Below are 14997 nucleotides of genomic sequence, written 5' to 3'. Positions count from 1 at the left end.
AATGCTTTTTGTGATATTAAAAACACCAGGATGACCAGAAACACTGGATGTAGGGAAATTGACTATCAAAAACTTATTCAAATTTCAGTTACCAAAACTTACTCTAATAGTGAAAAATATGCCTTAGTGTTTAAAGACTAGGCACTTTCACTTTAATATGTGAAGTGGATGGGTGGGGTGTTGCAGGCATGAGCGTAAGAAGGTGCCAAAAAGTGTGTGAGGGGGGAGCACACTTTTATATTTACACACTTTTACACTATTATAAAGAAAAATATCAGAAAAGTGGGGGGCACATGCCCCCTTGCCCCCCCCCCCCCCCCCCATTTCTTACGCCAGTGGTTGCAGGTCTGCAGAATTGCACTCGCCCGTTCGCCCGAAACGGTTAAAATCAGTATCAACACCCACTAGCCTGTTGGGTGACTCACAAGATTTGAGGAGTTAATGTTATATTTTCAAGGGCAGACCCAAGGGAGGAGACCAGGGGGATCTGTCCCTACCATTAAAACATGAAAGTACCCCTTTTTGAAGAATTTATTTACAATTTTCATTGAAGTGCCCCTTTCAAGGAGTTGCTCTGTGTGCCGTTTTGCTCTTGGTCCCCTTCCTAAAAAGTTTCCTGGGTGTGCCCTTGATTTTTATTTTATATTTTCATTTTTTATGTTGAAGAATCTGAGGAATCCCTTCAGGGACATGTCATTGCCTCCCCACCCCTCCCCCGAATGGATGTTCTGGATCTGTCACTGGGAGAGAAATCTATACTATAGGAGATATGGATCAGACTCCCAGAATGAAGGGGAATTTAATCAAGACACACTTGCCCCAAACACACTCAACACATTTTATTTATGGTTATATGGCGTCAGGCATATGGTTAAGGACCACACAGATATTGAAGGAGGAAACCTGCTGTCGCCACTTCGTGGGCTACGCTTTCCGATTGGCAGCAAGGGATCTTTTATATGCACCATCCCATAGACAGGATAGCACATACCATGGCCTTTGATGTACCAGTCGTGGCACATTGGCTGTAGCGAGAAATGGCCCAATGGGCCCACTGAAGGGGATCGACTGAGCATCAAGCGAGCGCTTTACCACTGGGCTACGTCTTGCACTCCTACACTCCTACAAAGGGAGGAATGTAGCCCAGTGGTAAAGCGCTCGCTTGATATGTGCATGTTCAATCTAGGATCAATCCTGTTGGTGTGCCCGTTGGGCTATTTCTTGTTCCAACCAGTACACCACAACTGGTATATTAAAGACCATGATATGTGCTGTCCTGTCCCGGAAGGTGCATATGAAAGATTCCAGCCATATACTATTGAAAAAATGCAGCAGGTTTTCTCTCTAAGAGTCTTGGACTACGGTATAATAATATGTATACATGTATGTCAAAAATACAAAAAGTTTGACATCCAATAGACGAGGGGCGAGACGTAGCCCAGTGGTAAAGCGCTCGCTTGATGCACAGTCGGTTTGGGATCGATCCCTGACAGTGGGCCCATTGGGCTATTTCTCGCTCCAAACATTAGTATATAACCGCAAACATATTCGATATACAGACACTGGTATTCTAAACAAGAAAATGTATTTAGTATGAAATAGTAGTCACCAATATATGGCTCTGTTATCGCAAACATCTTACAAATGGCTGAAAACTGAGGACCGTCACTTTAACAGTGGTGTATTGCAACATTCAGTGGCCTTAAAAAAATATTCCAGTTATGATTAAGTTGTGCCAATTTCCCCAATCCCATCAGACATTGGTATACCCTGCCAAAACATCCGGGCTAAATCCATGTCATATATGTTCTTTCTGTGATAAAGAGCTCACTTAATGCACGGTCGGTTTGGGATCGATCCCCGTCAATGTGCCCATATTGGGCTACTTCTTGCTGCAGCCGGTGCACAACGACTGGTACATCAAAGGCCATGGTATGTGCCATCCTGTCTATGGGATGGTGCATATAAAAGATCACTTGCTGCTAATCAAAAAGAGTAGCCCATGAATTGGCGACAGCAGGTTTCCTCTCTCAGTATATGTGTGGTCCTTATAACCATATGTCCGACGACCTATAACCATAAATAAAACGTGTTGATTATGTCGTTAAATAAAACATTTCCTTCCTTCCTTCTGTCATGTTGTAAACAAAATAGTATACGCTTTTGTATCAACACAAATCACAAACATCAATCTTTTACTGACATGTGCCTTTTTTCAGGTATTGGTCCATGTAGTCTTTGATTCTTGATCCCAAAGGTGGATCCATGGGAAGAGAGGGGGGGGGGGGGCATGGAACCCACCCACCATAAAAATATAAATATTCAAGTGCCCCTTTTTTCCTCCTTAATTTTTGTTCCCCTTGAGATGCTCTTAATTCTGACATATTGATCCATGTTTCATTTTCCTATTACCCCCCCCCCCAATAAAAAGATCCCCCCCAAGCTGAGCCCGCCTCCTAAACTAGTTCCTAGTTAAGATCCACCCTTGTCATCGATTAGCTCTAAATATAAAAATGTTTTGGCACATCCAAGTATTGATTTGAATGTACATGTATTCACCATAATTTTTTTGTTTTTGTTGCCACTCAAGTTAATGTACGCAGGATGTGATTAATTATTAGTAACTGAAATCCAATACACTGTACAGGTTTCTGTACCTGGTCGTACTGTCACTTAGAGTGCAGGTAATTAATTTCCTCATAATTACCTGATATCAAGTTTACCTGGAGTACCTGATATCAAGTTTACCTGGAGTACCTGATATCAAGTTTACCTGGATAAAACAAAGCTAATTAAGAGGAATGGACTGGAACGGCACATCAGCTAGTATGGTTCATTCATTCGTTCATGGGAGCGGGATGTAGCCTAGTGGTAAAGCGTTCGCTTGATGCACGGTCAGTCTAGGATCAACCCCCGTTGGTGGACCCATTGGGCTATTTCTCGTTCCAGCCAGTGCTCCACAACTGGTGTAACAAAGGTCGTGGTATGTACTATCCTGTCTGTGGGATGGTGCATATAAAAGATCCCTTGCTGCTACTCAAAAAGAGTAGCTCATGAAGTGGGGACAGTGGGTTTCCTCCGTCAATATCTGTGCGGTCCTTAACCATATGTCCGGCGCAATATAACCATAAATAAAATGTGTTGAGTGCGTCGTTAAATAAAACATTTCCTTCATTCATTCATTTCAATTTATATTTTTGTGCTTATAACCAATTACGGTTCAAGCACGCTGTCCTGGGCACACATCTGAGCTATCTGGGCTATCTGTGGTTAGTGGTTAGTTAGAGAGAAGAGGATGTAGAGTTCTTACACCTACATGTACCCATTGAGTCATTAAAACTCACTCTGATGGTGAGATCCGGTACCAGGCTGCGAACCTAGTACCTACCAGCCTTATGTCCGATTGCTAACCATGACACCACCGAGACTGGTTCTAGTATGGTTACACATTGTACTATATATAATATACTTAAAGGGACTAATCCTAAGTTTTCAGCCTTAGCAAGACTTCCGTTTGTTTCCCTTTAAGAAAATAAACACAAATTGTGCTTTTTTCCTGTTTTTTAAAACTCTTATGTTACCTTAAATCTTACATAGCATGACTGTGCACAGTGCACCACTAATTTAATTATGTTGTGGATGTGACGGCTATTAATATATTTACTGTCACTGCCTCAGTCCTTTGTGTAAAGTTTGTAATAGTATGCTGTATACATGTATATACTATGACTTAATTAGCATATTTATGACATACATGTACATGTACTTATTGTTGTACTCCTGTCATAATTGAGGAATTTACTACAAAATACTGTGGCATCAATTCATCCCCGGGGGTGGAAAAGCCATGATATTTAGGCTGTATTAGTTAAAGTTTGTTTTGTTTAACGACATCACTAGAACACATTGATTTATTAATCATCGGCTATTGAATATCAAACATTTGGTAATTTTGACATACAGTCTTAGAGAGGACATATCCTCTACATTTTTCCATTATTAGCAAGGGATCTTTTATATGCACAATCCCACAGATAGATAGCACATACCATGGCCTTTGTCATACCAGTCATGGTGCACTGGATGAAACAAAAAATAGCACAATGGGGCCCATGCCAACAGGAATTGATCACAGACAAACTGCGCATTGGGTGAGCACTTTACCACTGGACTACGTCCTGCCCCTATAACAAAATATGGTACTTTCCAGGATACGGGGCAGGACATAGCCTAGTGGTAAAGCATTTGGCTTATGTACGGTCGGTCTGGGATCGATTCCCATTAGTGGACCCACTGGGCTATTTCTTGCTCCAGCCAGTGCACTACAGCTGGTATATCAAGAGTGTCGTACACGCTACCCTGTCTGTGGGATGGTGCATATAAAAAGATCCCTTGCTACTAATGGAAAAATGTAGCAGGTTTCCTCTCTATAAGACTATATGTCAGAATTACCAAATGTTTGACATCCACTCATGTCTAATTAATTAATGTGCTCTAGTGGTGTCGTTAAACAAAAAAACTTTAAACGTTTTGATCCCATGGATGTCCGTTTAAGAAGGGTTTCATTGTGAATGAAAAAATAACAAAATATGGTACTTTTAACTGTGTTACAGTATATTTTAATTTTAATATGTTTTTTGTTTTTTTCAGGACTGGAAGTTTCTCGGCCGGTTTTGTTTCTTGTCAGAAAAAGGCTCTTTGGTGTACAACTTTGTTTATCCTGTGGTAAGTTTACGTAAAACATATTTACAGTTTTATTGATGAAAAATTTAAATAGAAAATTTATTCGTGAGCTTCAAGCCTTGTATTATAAAGAATACTACATGAGTGGCCATTAGATACCATTTATCTTACAGTGAATTGTTTTAAGATGTATCTAATGAGCGAAAGTGAGTTGGATATAGACAATAATACATGAGTGGCCGTTACATACTATTTATCTTACAACGAGGTGTTTTAAAATGTATCTAACGAGCGAAAGTGAGTTGGATGTAGACATAATACATGAGTGGCTGTTATATACTATTTGTAAAATGTATCTAATGAGAGAAAGCAAGTTTGATACGTTTTTAAACAACGAGTTGTAAGATAAATGGTATCTAACAGACACAAATGTATTATTCTATTTCTTACATATCCTCAAAAAACAGGTTTCAAGCAAATTTTAACATCTTTTTCGACTAAAAGTTATTTACAGCCTGTGCGCTTGTAGCTAGTTTACGTGTCACAGACAAATGATTGTCAGGTTAAAGGCATACTGTTACGGATTTAACGACCCCATTTCTCTAAAAATGGATAATAAATAAAAATTACATTAATTGTTGGAAACCAAATCTGGCTATCGCATCATCTTAACTGAACCATGATGGAGTGAAATCCATGTCATTCCTCTCGACAATTTTAGTTTTTGAATTATGGACCATTGCCATAATTCAATTATTTTTACAAAATGCCATTAATAAGTGGAGTATGGTGGTTATGAAGATGGTTGAATAAAGTACATTTAGGGACAAATTTAATTATATTTGTTCAGGTAATACTTTATTAGACCATTAAATAGGTCAGTGGTCTGTAACAATATGCCTTCAACTATAGGTTCTAATAGACAAAATCAATTCCTATTGCAGATAATGTTAATGTTTACTAACAAAACTGATATATAAGCAGCGTATCAAGAACACACCCAGTATATATCAAATTCCCAAATATATATATATATATATATATATATATATATATATATATGAGGAGCTACAAATTATTTATCCCTTGTGAATAAATGTAACAAAGTAAAAACCTCGCCAAAGGCTCAGGTTTAAAGCATTCATAATTCAGTTGTGGCAGATAATCTATAATTCCTTGTTATTCTCTGGGTACGCATGTAAGTAGGTTTTGCAAGGGATCGAAATAGCAGCCTGTAAACAAATAAAAATATTAAATGTAGTGGGTTAAAAACAAACTACGTGAATGTGTTGTGGGGCCCAAGGTTTCTGTTTCGAGGATCAAATCACCTCAATGTATATACTGGTATATATATATATATATACTACTAAAGAAGTGTGGGAAATAGAATAAAAATTATTTTCGTCAATTATTTCTTTCATATTAAAGTGACAAGTAAATATTTTGTAAATACCTATTTAATGGTACTCTACCTAATTTAGCATTTACTTGTTTGGGCTCTCATTGATGTACAAGGTAGTGTTTACTCTTGAAATTGAAATAAAAGATGTTAGTAAACAGGAGATTTGTGACTTTATTGGAACAGACTAATGCATTTTGATGATATATGTCAATTTCATTTGCAAACTTTTAATTTAAAACTGTAGGTTAACTGATTATTTTGAATTACAGCATAAATTATTAATTATGACCAGCATATTTAGTGAATATAAATTCATTATAAGTACATTAAAAATTTACACAATCTTGCAACCACTTAAAGGTGCTATATTAGCAGTTATATATGAGCATCTGTTTGTGATAAGGATTCTCAAATAAAAATGTATGTTCTACTAGTAGATACAATTATTTCCTATAATTATTTATGGGCATATAGTTAAAGGTGTATTTTTTAAATGTTAAAGCAAAATTTAATAAAAACATGATTTGCAATAGCCGGTACAGGGCTGTGAACCCAGTACCTACCAGCTTTGTGTCCGATGGCTTAACCACAACACCACATTACTCTTGTTTCATCTATTTTAAATTAAATTAATGTCACTCTATAATGCAAACAAAAGTTGCAGATAAAGAAATCTTATCATATTTTGCTTACACTGGAGATTGATGGATCACTGGCAAGGAAAAAAAGAGAGTAAAGTTTGTTTTATTTAACGACGCCACTAGAGCACATTGATTTTTTATCTTATCAGCTATTGGACATCAAAGATATGGTCATTCTGACACTGTTTTTTAGTGGAAACCCGCTGTCGTCAAATAGGCTACTACTTTTACGACAGGCAGCAAGGGATCTTTTATTTGCACTTCCCACAAGCAGGATAGCACAAACCATGGCCTTTGTTGAACCAGTTATGGATCACTGGTCGGTGCAAGTGGTTTACACCTACCCATTGAGCCTTGTGGAGCACTCACTCAGGATTTAGAGTGGGTATCTGGTTTTAAAATCCCATTTTGAATCTGTTCTTGAATTCTTGAACAACATGTGTTACATATATGGCCACCGGCCTCGGTGGCGTCGTGGCAGGCCATCGGTCTACAGGCTGGTAGGTACTGGGTTCGGATCCCAGTCGAGGCATGGGATTTTTAATCGAGATACCGACTCCAAACCCTGAGTGAGTGCTCCGCAAGGCTCAATGGGTAGGTGTAAACCACTTGCACCGACCAGTGATCCATAACTGGTTCAACAAAGGCCATGGTTTGTGCTATCCTGCCTGTGGGAAGCGCAAATAAAAGATCCCTTGCTGTCTGTCGTAAAAAGAGTAGCCTATGTGGCGACAGCGGGTTTCCTCTAAAAACAGTGTCAGAATGACCATATGTTTGACGTCCAATAGCCGATGATAAGATAAAAAATCAATGTGCTCTAGCGGCGTCGTTAAATAAAACAAACAAACAAACAAACATATATGGCCACGTTGAACAGGTGGCTGTTACATACAAGTGAAATAAAGAAGGAAATGCATTGGGCAGTAATTATTTTACTTCCTATTTGGAACCCTGCACAATCCTTTGTGGGGTACAAGGAAGGAAGGAAGGAAATGCTTTATTTAAAGACACACTCAACACATTTTATTTACTGTTATATGGCGTCAGACATATGGTAGGACCACACAGATATTGACAGAGGAAACCCACTATCGCCACTTCATGGGTACTCTTTGATTAGCGCAGCAAAGGATATTTTATATGCACCATCCCACAGACAGGCACAGACAGGATAACACATACCACAGCCTTTGATATACCAGTTGTGGTGCTCTGGCTGGAGCGAGAAATAGCCCAATGGGCACACCGATGGGGATCGATCCCAGACCGACCGTGCATCAAGCGAATGCTTTACCACTGGGCTAAGTCCCGCCTTTTGTGGGGTACAAGCCAGATTTTACCCTTATTTATATATAATAGAGTAGGAATAAAATGTCCCCCGCCTCCAGTTCCTATATGGACCTGTATAATCGTATGCTTTCACAAGGCAGGAGGTAGCCCAGTGGTAAAGCAGTCGCCTGATGTGTGGTTCATGGTATGTGTTATCCTGTCTGTGTATATAAAAGATCCCTTGCTACTGATAGAAAAATGTTGTAGGTTTCCTCTGTATGACTACATTTAAGTAAAAATTACCAAATGTTTGACATAGAATAGCCTATGATTAATAAATCAATGTGCTCTAGTGGTGTTGTTAAACAAAAAAACTTTAACTTTGTATGCTGTCACACAAGTAGATATTCTAGCAAACTAGTAAATAGGTGGATCCATGTGGCTTTATAATATATTTCTCATTCACGACTGTCATATCAAAAGCTGTGGTATGTGCTGTCCTGTTTGTGGGATGGTGCATATAAAAGATCCCTTACCACTAATGGAAAAATGTACTGGTAGCTGAGTTCCTCTCTAAGACTAAATGTCAAAATTACCTATAACCAATGATTAATAAATCAAGTGTGCTCTGGTGGTGTTGTTAAACAAAAGAAATTTTAACTCTGCATGCTGTCGAACTAATTATAGCAAGGGGGCGGGATTTAGTTCAGTTGGTTGAGTGCTCACTTGAGATGCTTTCGTCGCAGGATCGAATCACCTCGGTGGATCCATTCAGCTGATTGGGTTTTTTCTCGTTCCAACCAGTTCACCACAACTGAACAAAGGCCGTGGTATGTGTTTTCCTGTCTGTGGGAAATTGCATATAAAAGATCCCTTGCTACATTGGAAAAAATTTGGCAGGTTTCCTCTGCATGATGACTACGGGTCGGAATTACCAAATATTTGATATCCAATAGCCGATGATTAATTAATCAATGTGCTCCAGTGGTGTCGTTAAACAAAACAAATGTTTGATATCCAATAGCCGATGATTAATTAATCGATGTGCTCCAGTGGTGTCGTTAAACAAAACAAATGTTAACTTTTTTAATTATAGCACACTAGTACTTGTAAATGTTAATTGGTACTAGCCCCGCAAGACCAGTGAGATACTTTCCATATTTCTATATGTAACAGAAAAATCAACCTCCACTGATGGGATTCAAACCACAGACTTTCAGTACGAGAGTCCAGCTGCAGCGCTCTACCAACTGAGCTGATCGGGAAATTCCCACTAGCTACTGCCAGTAGGAGCGTTTTATACCAATACTACTACATATACATCTGTCGGCTAAAAAAAAAATTCTCGTTCCAACCAGTGCACCACAATTGGTCAGGCCACCATATGTGTTTTTCTGTCTGTGTTAAAGTGCATATAAAAGATCCCTTGCTGCATTAGAAAAAATGTAGCAGGTTTCCTCTGATGAACCGTCGGTGGATCCATTGGACTATTTCTCGTTCCAGCCAGTGCTCCACAACTAGTTAACAAAGGCCATGGTATGTACTATCCTGTCTGTAGGATGGTGCATATAAACGATCCCTTGCTGCTAATCGAAAAGAGTAGTCCCCGAAGTGGCGACAACAGGTTTCCTCTCTCAATATCTGTATGGTCCTTTATAACCATATGTCTAACACCCTATAACCGTAAATAAAATGAGTTGAGTGCATCGGTAAATAAAATATTTCCTTCCTTTGTGGTCTATTTTGTTTCTAATATATACCCTCAAATTATTTTCTGGCAGAAAGTCTTATATGTTATATGACATCAGTGTTCTCCAACTTTTATGCGACCAGGTTGGCGGACATGTGAGGCCTTGGGCCTTACAAACGTGGAGATGGGGGGGGGGGTTGAGCTCGAGAGGGGTTCGCCCCCTCTCGCACCGGAAAATTTTGTAAATCTTAAGTCACAAAAGGTGCTTCTTTTCTGGCATTTAATAGTTGATTTAAATAAAGTTAACCATAATCTATCTCATGATCTGCCGCACCGGTCACGCTGAAGTAGTAGGGCCTAGATGATCATAGGCATAAATGTGTGTGGCCAATGGGCGAATTTCACCCGGAAAATTTTGAAAATAAAAGCTCATATAGATGCGATTTCCTGGCATCTGGGGATAGTATTTTGCCGTCTTTCATTGCATAAAATATTATTCTCGATTTATGGTTTTCAACATGCCAACAGCCAGCAATAGACAATTCCCCTGCATGAAATTTGCCCGGACCCTTGTCAATTACTCGCAAGGACTAAGATTTACTAAAAATCATAATATGCAAATTGCCAATGATGAAGTGACGGGCGGCTGTCTGTCAAAAATTACCGCTCGCTGATTGGATTAGATGAGCCAAGTTGTTGAGAGGCAATCTACGTTGCACCGCTGAGATTGTGCCGCTTGTATTAACGACTCCCGTTTTATCACTGCTGGATATTGGGGAGGCCCAGTTTTAATTTTGTTCGACACGTGGACATTTTGATTGGCGTTCATCGTTGTTCTTAGAGCGGTTGGCGAGGAGCGAATTCTAACTTCTCAGTATTTAATGACTTCTGTACGTAATATGAACGCTACAGAAATTGTCTTTATGACGTCATTACAAAACAACCCTGTTCCTCGCTTAACCAATGACGTATTTCTGCCAGAAAATTTGCGACCAGTATATCGGTGATTTTACCACCTGAAATTTTTAACAGGGATCCAATCAGATTAGTTCTTACAAATGTGTTGAATTAGAATATTATTATTATATACTCCAAGTCCAAGTACAGGCTAAATATAGCGATAGGTGAATAGAACTGACGGAAGTTTTTTTCGTCATAGTGGATTGATTTTCGACTTGGTGGCATTTTTTATCAGCTTGGCGGACCTGTCTGCGAAAATCTTCAGCTTGGCAGCGCAAATTCTCAGCTTGGCGGGTGTACAAGCCGCTTACTGGGGTTGGAGAACACGGTGACATCAGGTCCTTAACCATATGTCTGACGCCCTATAACCGTAAATAAAATGAGTTGGAGTGCATCGGTAAATAAAATATTTCCTTCCTTTGTGGTCTATTTTGTTTCTAATATATACCCTCAACTTATTTTCTGGCAGAAAGTCTTATATGTTATATGACATCAGGTCCTTAACCATATGTCTGACGCCCTATAACCGTAAATAAAATGAGTTGGAGTGCATCGGTAAATAAAATATTTCCTTCCTTTGTGGTCTATTTTGTTTCTAATATATACCCTCAACTTATTTTCTGGCAGAAAGTCTTATATGTTATATGACATCAGGTCCTTAACCATATGTCTGACGCCCTATAACCGTAAATAAAATGAGTTGGAGTGCATCGGTAAATAAAATATTTCCTTCCTTTGTGGTCTATTTTGTTTCTAATATATACCCTCAACTTATTTTCTGGCAGAAAGTCTTATATGTTATATGACATCAGGTCCTTAACCATATGTCTGACGCCCTATAACCGTAAATAAAATGAGTTGGAGTGCATCGGTAAATAAAATATTTCCTTCCTTTGTGGTCTATTTTGTTTCTAATATATACCCTCAACTTATTTTCTGGCAGAAAGTCTTATATGTTATATGACATCAGGTCCTTAACCATATGTCTGACGCCCTATAACCGTAAATAAAATGAGTTGGAGTGCATCGGTAAATAAAATATTTCCTTCCTTTGTGGTCTATTTTGTTTCTAATATATACCCTCAACTTATTTTCTGGCAGAAAGTCTTATATGTTATATGACATCAGGTCCTTAACCATATGTCTGACGCCCTATAACCGTAAATAAAATGAGTTGGAGTGCATCGGTAAATAAAATATTTCCTTCCTTTGTGGTCTATTTTGTTTCTAATATATACCCTCAACTTATTTTCTGGCAGAAAGTCTTATATGTTATATGACATCAGGTCCTTAACCATATGTCTGACGCCCTATAACCGTAAATAAAATGAGTTGGAGTGCATCGGTAAATAAAATATTTCCTTCCTTTGTGGTCTATTTTGTTTCTAATATATACCCTCAACTTATTTTCTGGCAGAAAGTCTTATATGTTATATGACATCAGGTCCTTAACCATATGTCTGACGCCCTATAACCGTAAATAAAATGAGTTGGAGTGCATCGGTAAATAAAATATTTCCTTCCTTTGTGGTCTATTTTGTTTCTAATATATACCCTCAACTTATTTTCTGGCAGAAAGTCTTATATGTTATATGACATCAGGTCCTTAACCATATGTCTGACGCCCTATAACCGTAAATAAAATGAGTTGGAGTGCATCGGTAAATAAAATATTTCCTTCATATACCCTCAACTTATTTTCTGGCAGAAAGTCTTATATGTTATATAACATCAGGTCCTTAACCATATGTCTGACGCCATATAACCGTAAATAAAATGAGTTGGAGTGCATGGGTAAATAAAATGAGTTGGAGTGCATCGGTAAATAAAATGAGTAGAGCATGTTGTTGAATAAAATATTTCCTTCCTTTCTTTCTTAATTGACTATGAGTCAGAATTACCCAAAAAATGTTTGACATCCAATAGCCAATTATTAATTAATAGATGTGCTCCAGTGGTGTCGTTAAACAAAACAAAGATTAATTGTTTTTCTTTTTTTTTTTTTAATTATTTACCTTGCAGTATGCTGATTTAGCGCTGTGTCATGTTCGTGTACAACAACCACTCGCTGGATGTTTACGAATCGTGATAGTTTTACAATTGATCTATTTCTGTCAATATCATGAGATGTCGATTTGATCGATACATTTCTGCGGTCTGTTGATTCAAACCAGGAATTAGTTCAAGTGGAGGTCTGTGTGTCGTGATCAAGTGACAATTGATAAACCTTCACAGTTCAGTGATTTCAGTCAGTAATCGGTGACCACCACAGGGCTAGGTGGGATTTTTTTCTGGGTTTTTTTTTTGTTGAAAGACTTAACAATTTGAATTTAGTCATGCACAGTATATAATAGTAGAAAACCCTTACATGCACAGACTTGTTAAATACACTTGGGACTTGTAATGATAATTGAAAGAAAGAATTGATTCAAATGGAGGAAATATACCACATGTAGTCAACAGATGTGATATAATATTTTAGGTTTTATCTCAATTAAAGTTAAAATAAATATATATTTATAGGGCTGACAGAGACTTTTAAGTATTAAAATTAGAATTATTTTTTTGGGGGTGGGGGGGGGGAGTAGAGGGGCTTAAAATATTGAAAATCACAATTAACTTAAAGGGACATTCCTGAGTTTGCTGCAATTTTTAAGATGTTATCGACTAACAGCGACTTTTTAACAATTGTAATTACATATCAAATATATTTTTCTGCATAAAATATAAGTGGCTGTACATTAAACGTCCTTCTGATTGTTCTAATATTTGTACTAGGTTAATTTTCATTTTATTTCCTAAAATATTTTTTGGGTACGTATGAAATTATTTGAAGACAAAATCCAGTCTGGAATTCTTCCAAATATTAAGATGACCAGTAACACATTGAATATACAGGCACTGATATTCTAAATAAGAAAATATATTTAATATGTTAGTTTAATCGTAGAAATATTTTATTATTCGGAAACATCTTACAATGGAGCAAACTCAGGAATGTCCCTTTAACAGATGTGATATAATATTTTAGGCAGAGACTGTTAATTAGTACAATTAGATTTGGGGAGGGGGGGGAGAGTGGAGGGGGCTTATAATGTTACATTTTTGTGCTTAAAATATTGAAAATAATAATTAACTTAATATCGATTGGATTCTTCCAAAAGGCTAGTTTTTTTCTTTTTTCTTGTTTTTCTTTTCTTTGAAAGACTAACAATTTGAATTTAGTCAATCATAGTGTATGTAATAATAAAAAATCCTCACATGCAAAGACTTGTTAAATACACTTGGGACATATAATAATAATTGAAAGAAAGAAGGAAGGAAATGTTTTATTTAACGACGCACTCAGCACATTTTATTTACGGTTATATGGTGTCAGACATATGGTTAAGGAGGACCACACAGATATTGAGAGGAAAGACCTGCTGTTGCCACTTTATGGGCTACTTTTTGATTAGCAGCAAGGGATCTTTTATATACACCATCCCACAGATGTAGGATAACACATGCCATGGCCTTTGATGTACCAGTCATGGAGTGAGAAATAGCCCAATGGGTCCACCGACGTGAATCGATCCCAAACCGACCGCTCATCGAGTGAGCGCTTTACCACTGGGCTACGTCTCGCTCCTTGTCGTGACAAAGTCTCCTACCTAATTCCGTAATTTGTCAAGTTCTGCAAATCAATGAATACCAGGTAGGTTTAAATAAAATATTTATAGACTGAATGCAGCTAGCAACATGTAGAACAATTCTACACGACATTGTACATGTATGTTTGACTCGATGCCTTGTTAAAATCAGGCTATAATACATGCTTACAGGCTATAATAAATGTATTACAGGCTATAATAAATGGATTACCGGCTATAATAAATGGATTACAGGCTATAATAAATGTATTACAGGCTATAATAAATGTATTACAGGCTATAATAAATGTATTATTACTGGCTATAATAAATGTATTACTGGCTATAATAAATGTATTACTGGCTATAATAAATGTATTACTGGCTATAATAAATGTATTTCTTGCCCACTGGACTGACTTATAACCAGCTTTTGCATGGGCAGAGAACATTTTGTTCAGTATCGCGTCGCTATTCGCTATGCAAGTTTCAGAAATCGTTACACAATTTTAAAACATTAAACAGTAGTTGCTAATCAATTTTTAGTTGACTAGAAATATCGGTAGTCAAGATTTTGGAAACAAAATGTTCTCTGACGGGGTTATATTAACAGAAGTGCGGGGCGCGTAGCCCAGTGGTGAAGTGCTCGCTTGATGCGCGGTCGGTTTGGGATCGATCGCTGTCGGTGGGCCCATTGGGATATTTCTCGTTGCAGCCAGT

The 14997-nt window shown here is 37.8% G+C and overlaps 1 protein-coding gene across 2 annotated transcripts in view; it reads left to right on the top strand.

Annotated features, from left to right (window-relative positions):
• Positions 1 to 14997, top strand: part of LOC121386930 (transmembrane protein 145-like) — a 58307-nt gene that overhangs the window by 801 nt on the left and 42509 nt on the right. For both annotated transcript variants that reach the window (XM_041517982.1, XM_041517981.1), the window contains exon 2: positions 4651 to 4725. In XM_041517982.1, coding sequence (XP_041373916.1) covers positions 4651 to 4725 — 75 coding nt within the window. The remainder of the gene's footprint in view (positions 1 to 4650; positions 4726 to 14997) is intronic.

Source organism: Gigantopelta aegis, chromosome 12, assembly GCF_016097555.1.
Source record: "Gigantopelta aegis isolate Gae_Host chromosome 12, Gae_host_genome, whole genome shotgun sequence".
NCBI classification, from domain to species: domain Eukaryota; kingdom Metazoa; phylum Mollusca; class Gastropoda; order Neomphalida; family Peltospiridae; genus Gigantopelta; species Gigantopelta aegis.
The sequence above is the reverse complement of the archived record's forward strand: the minus strand, read 5'-3'. Positions and strand labels throughout refer to the sequence as shown.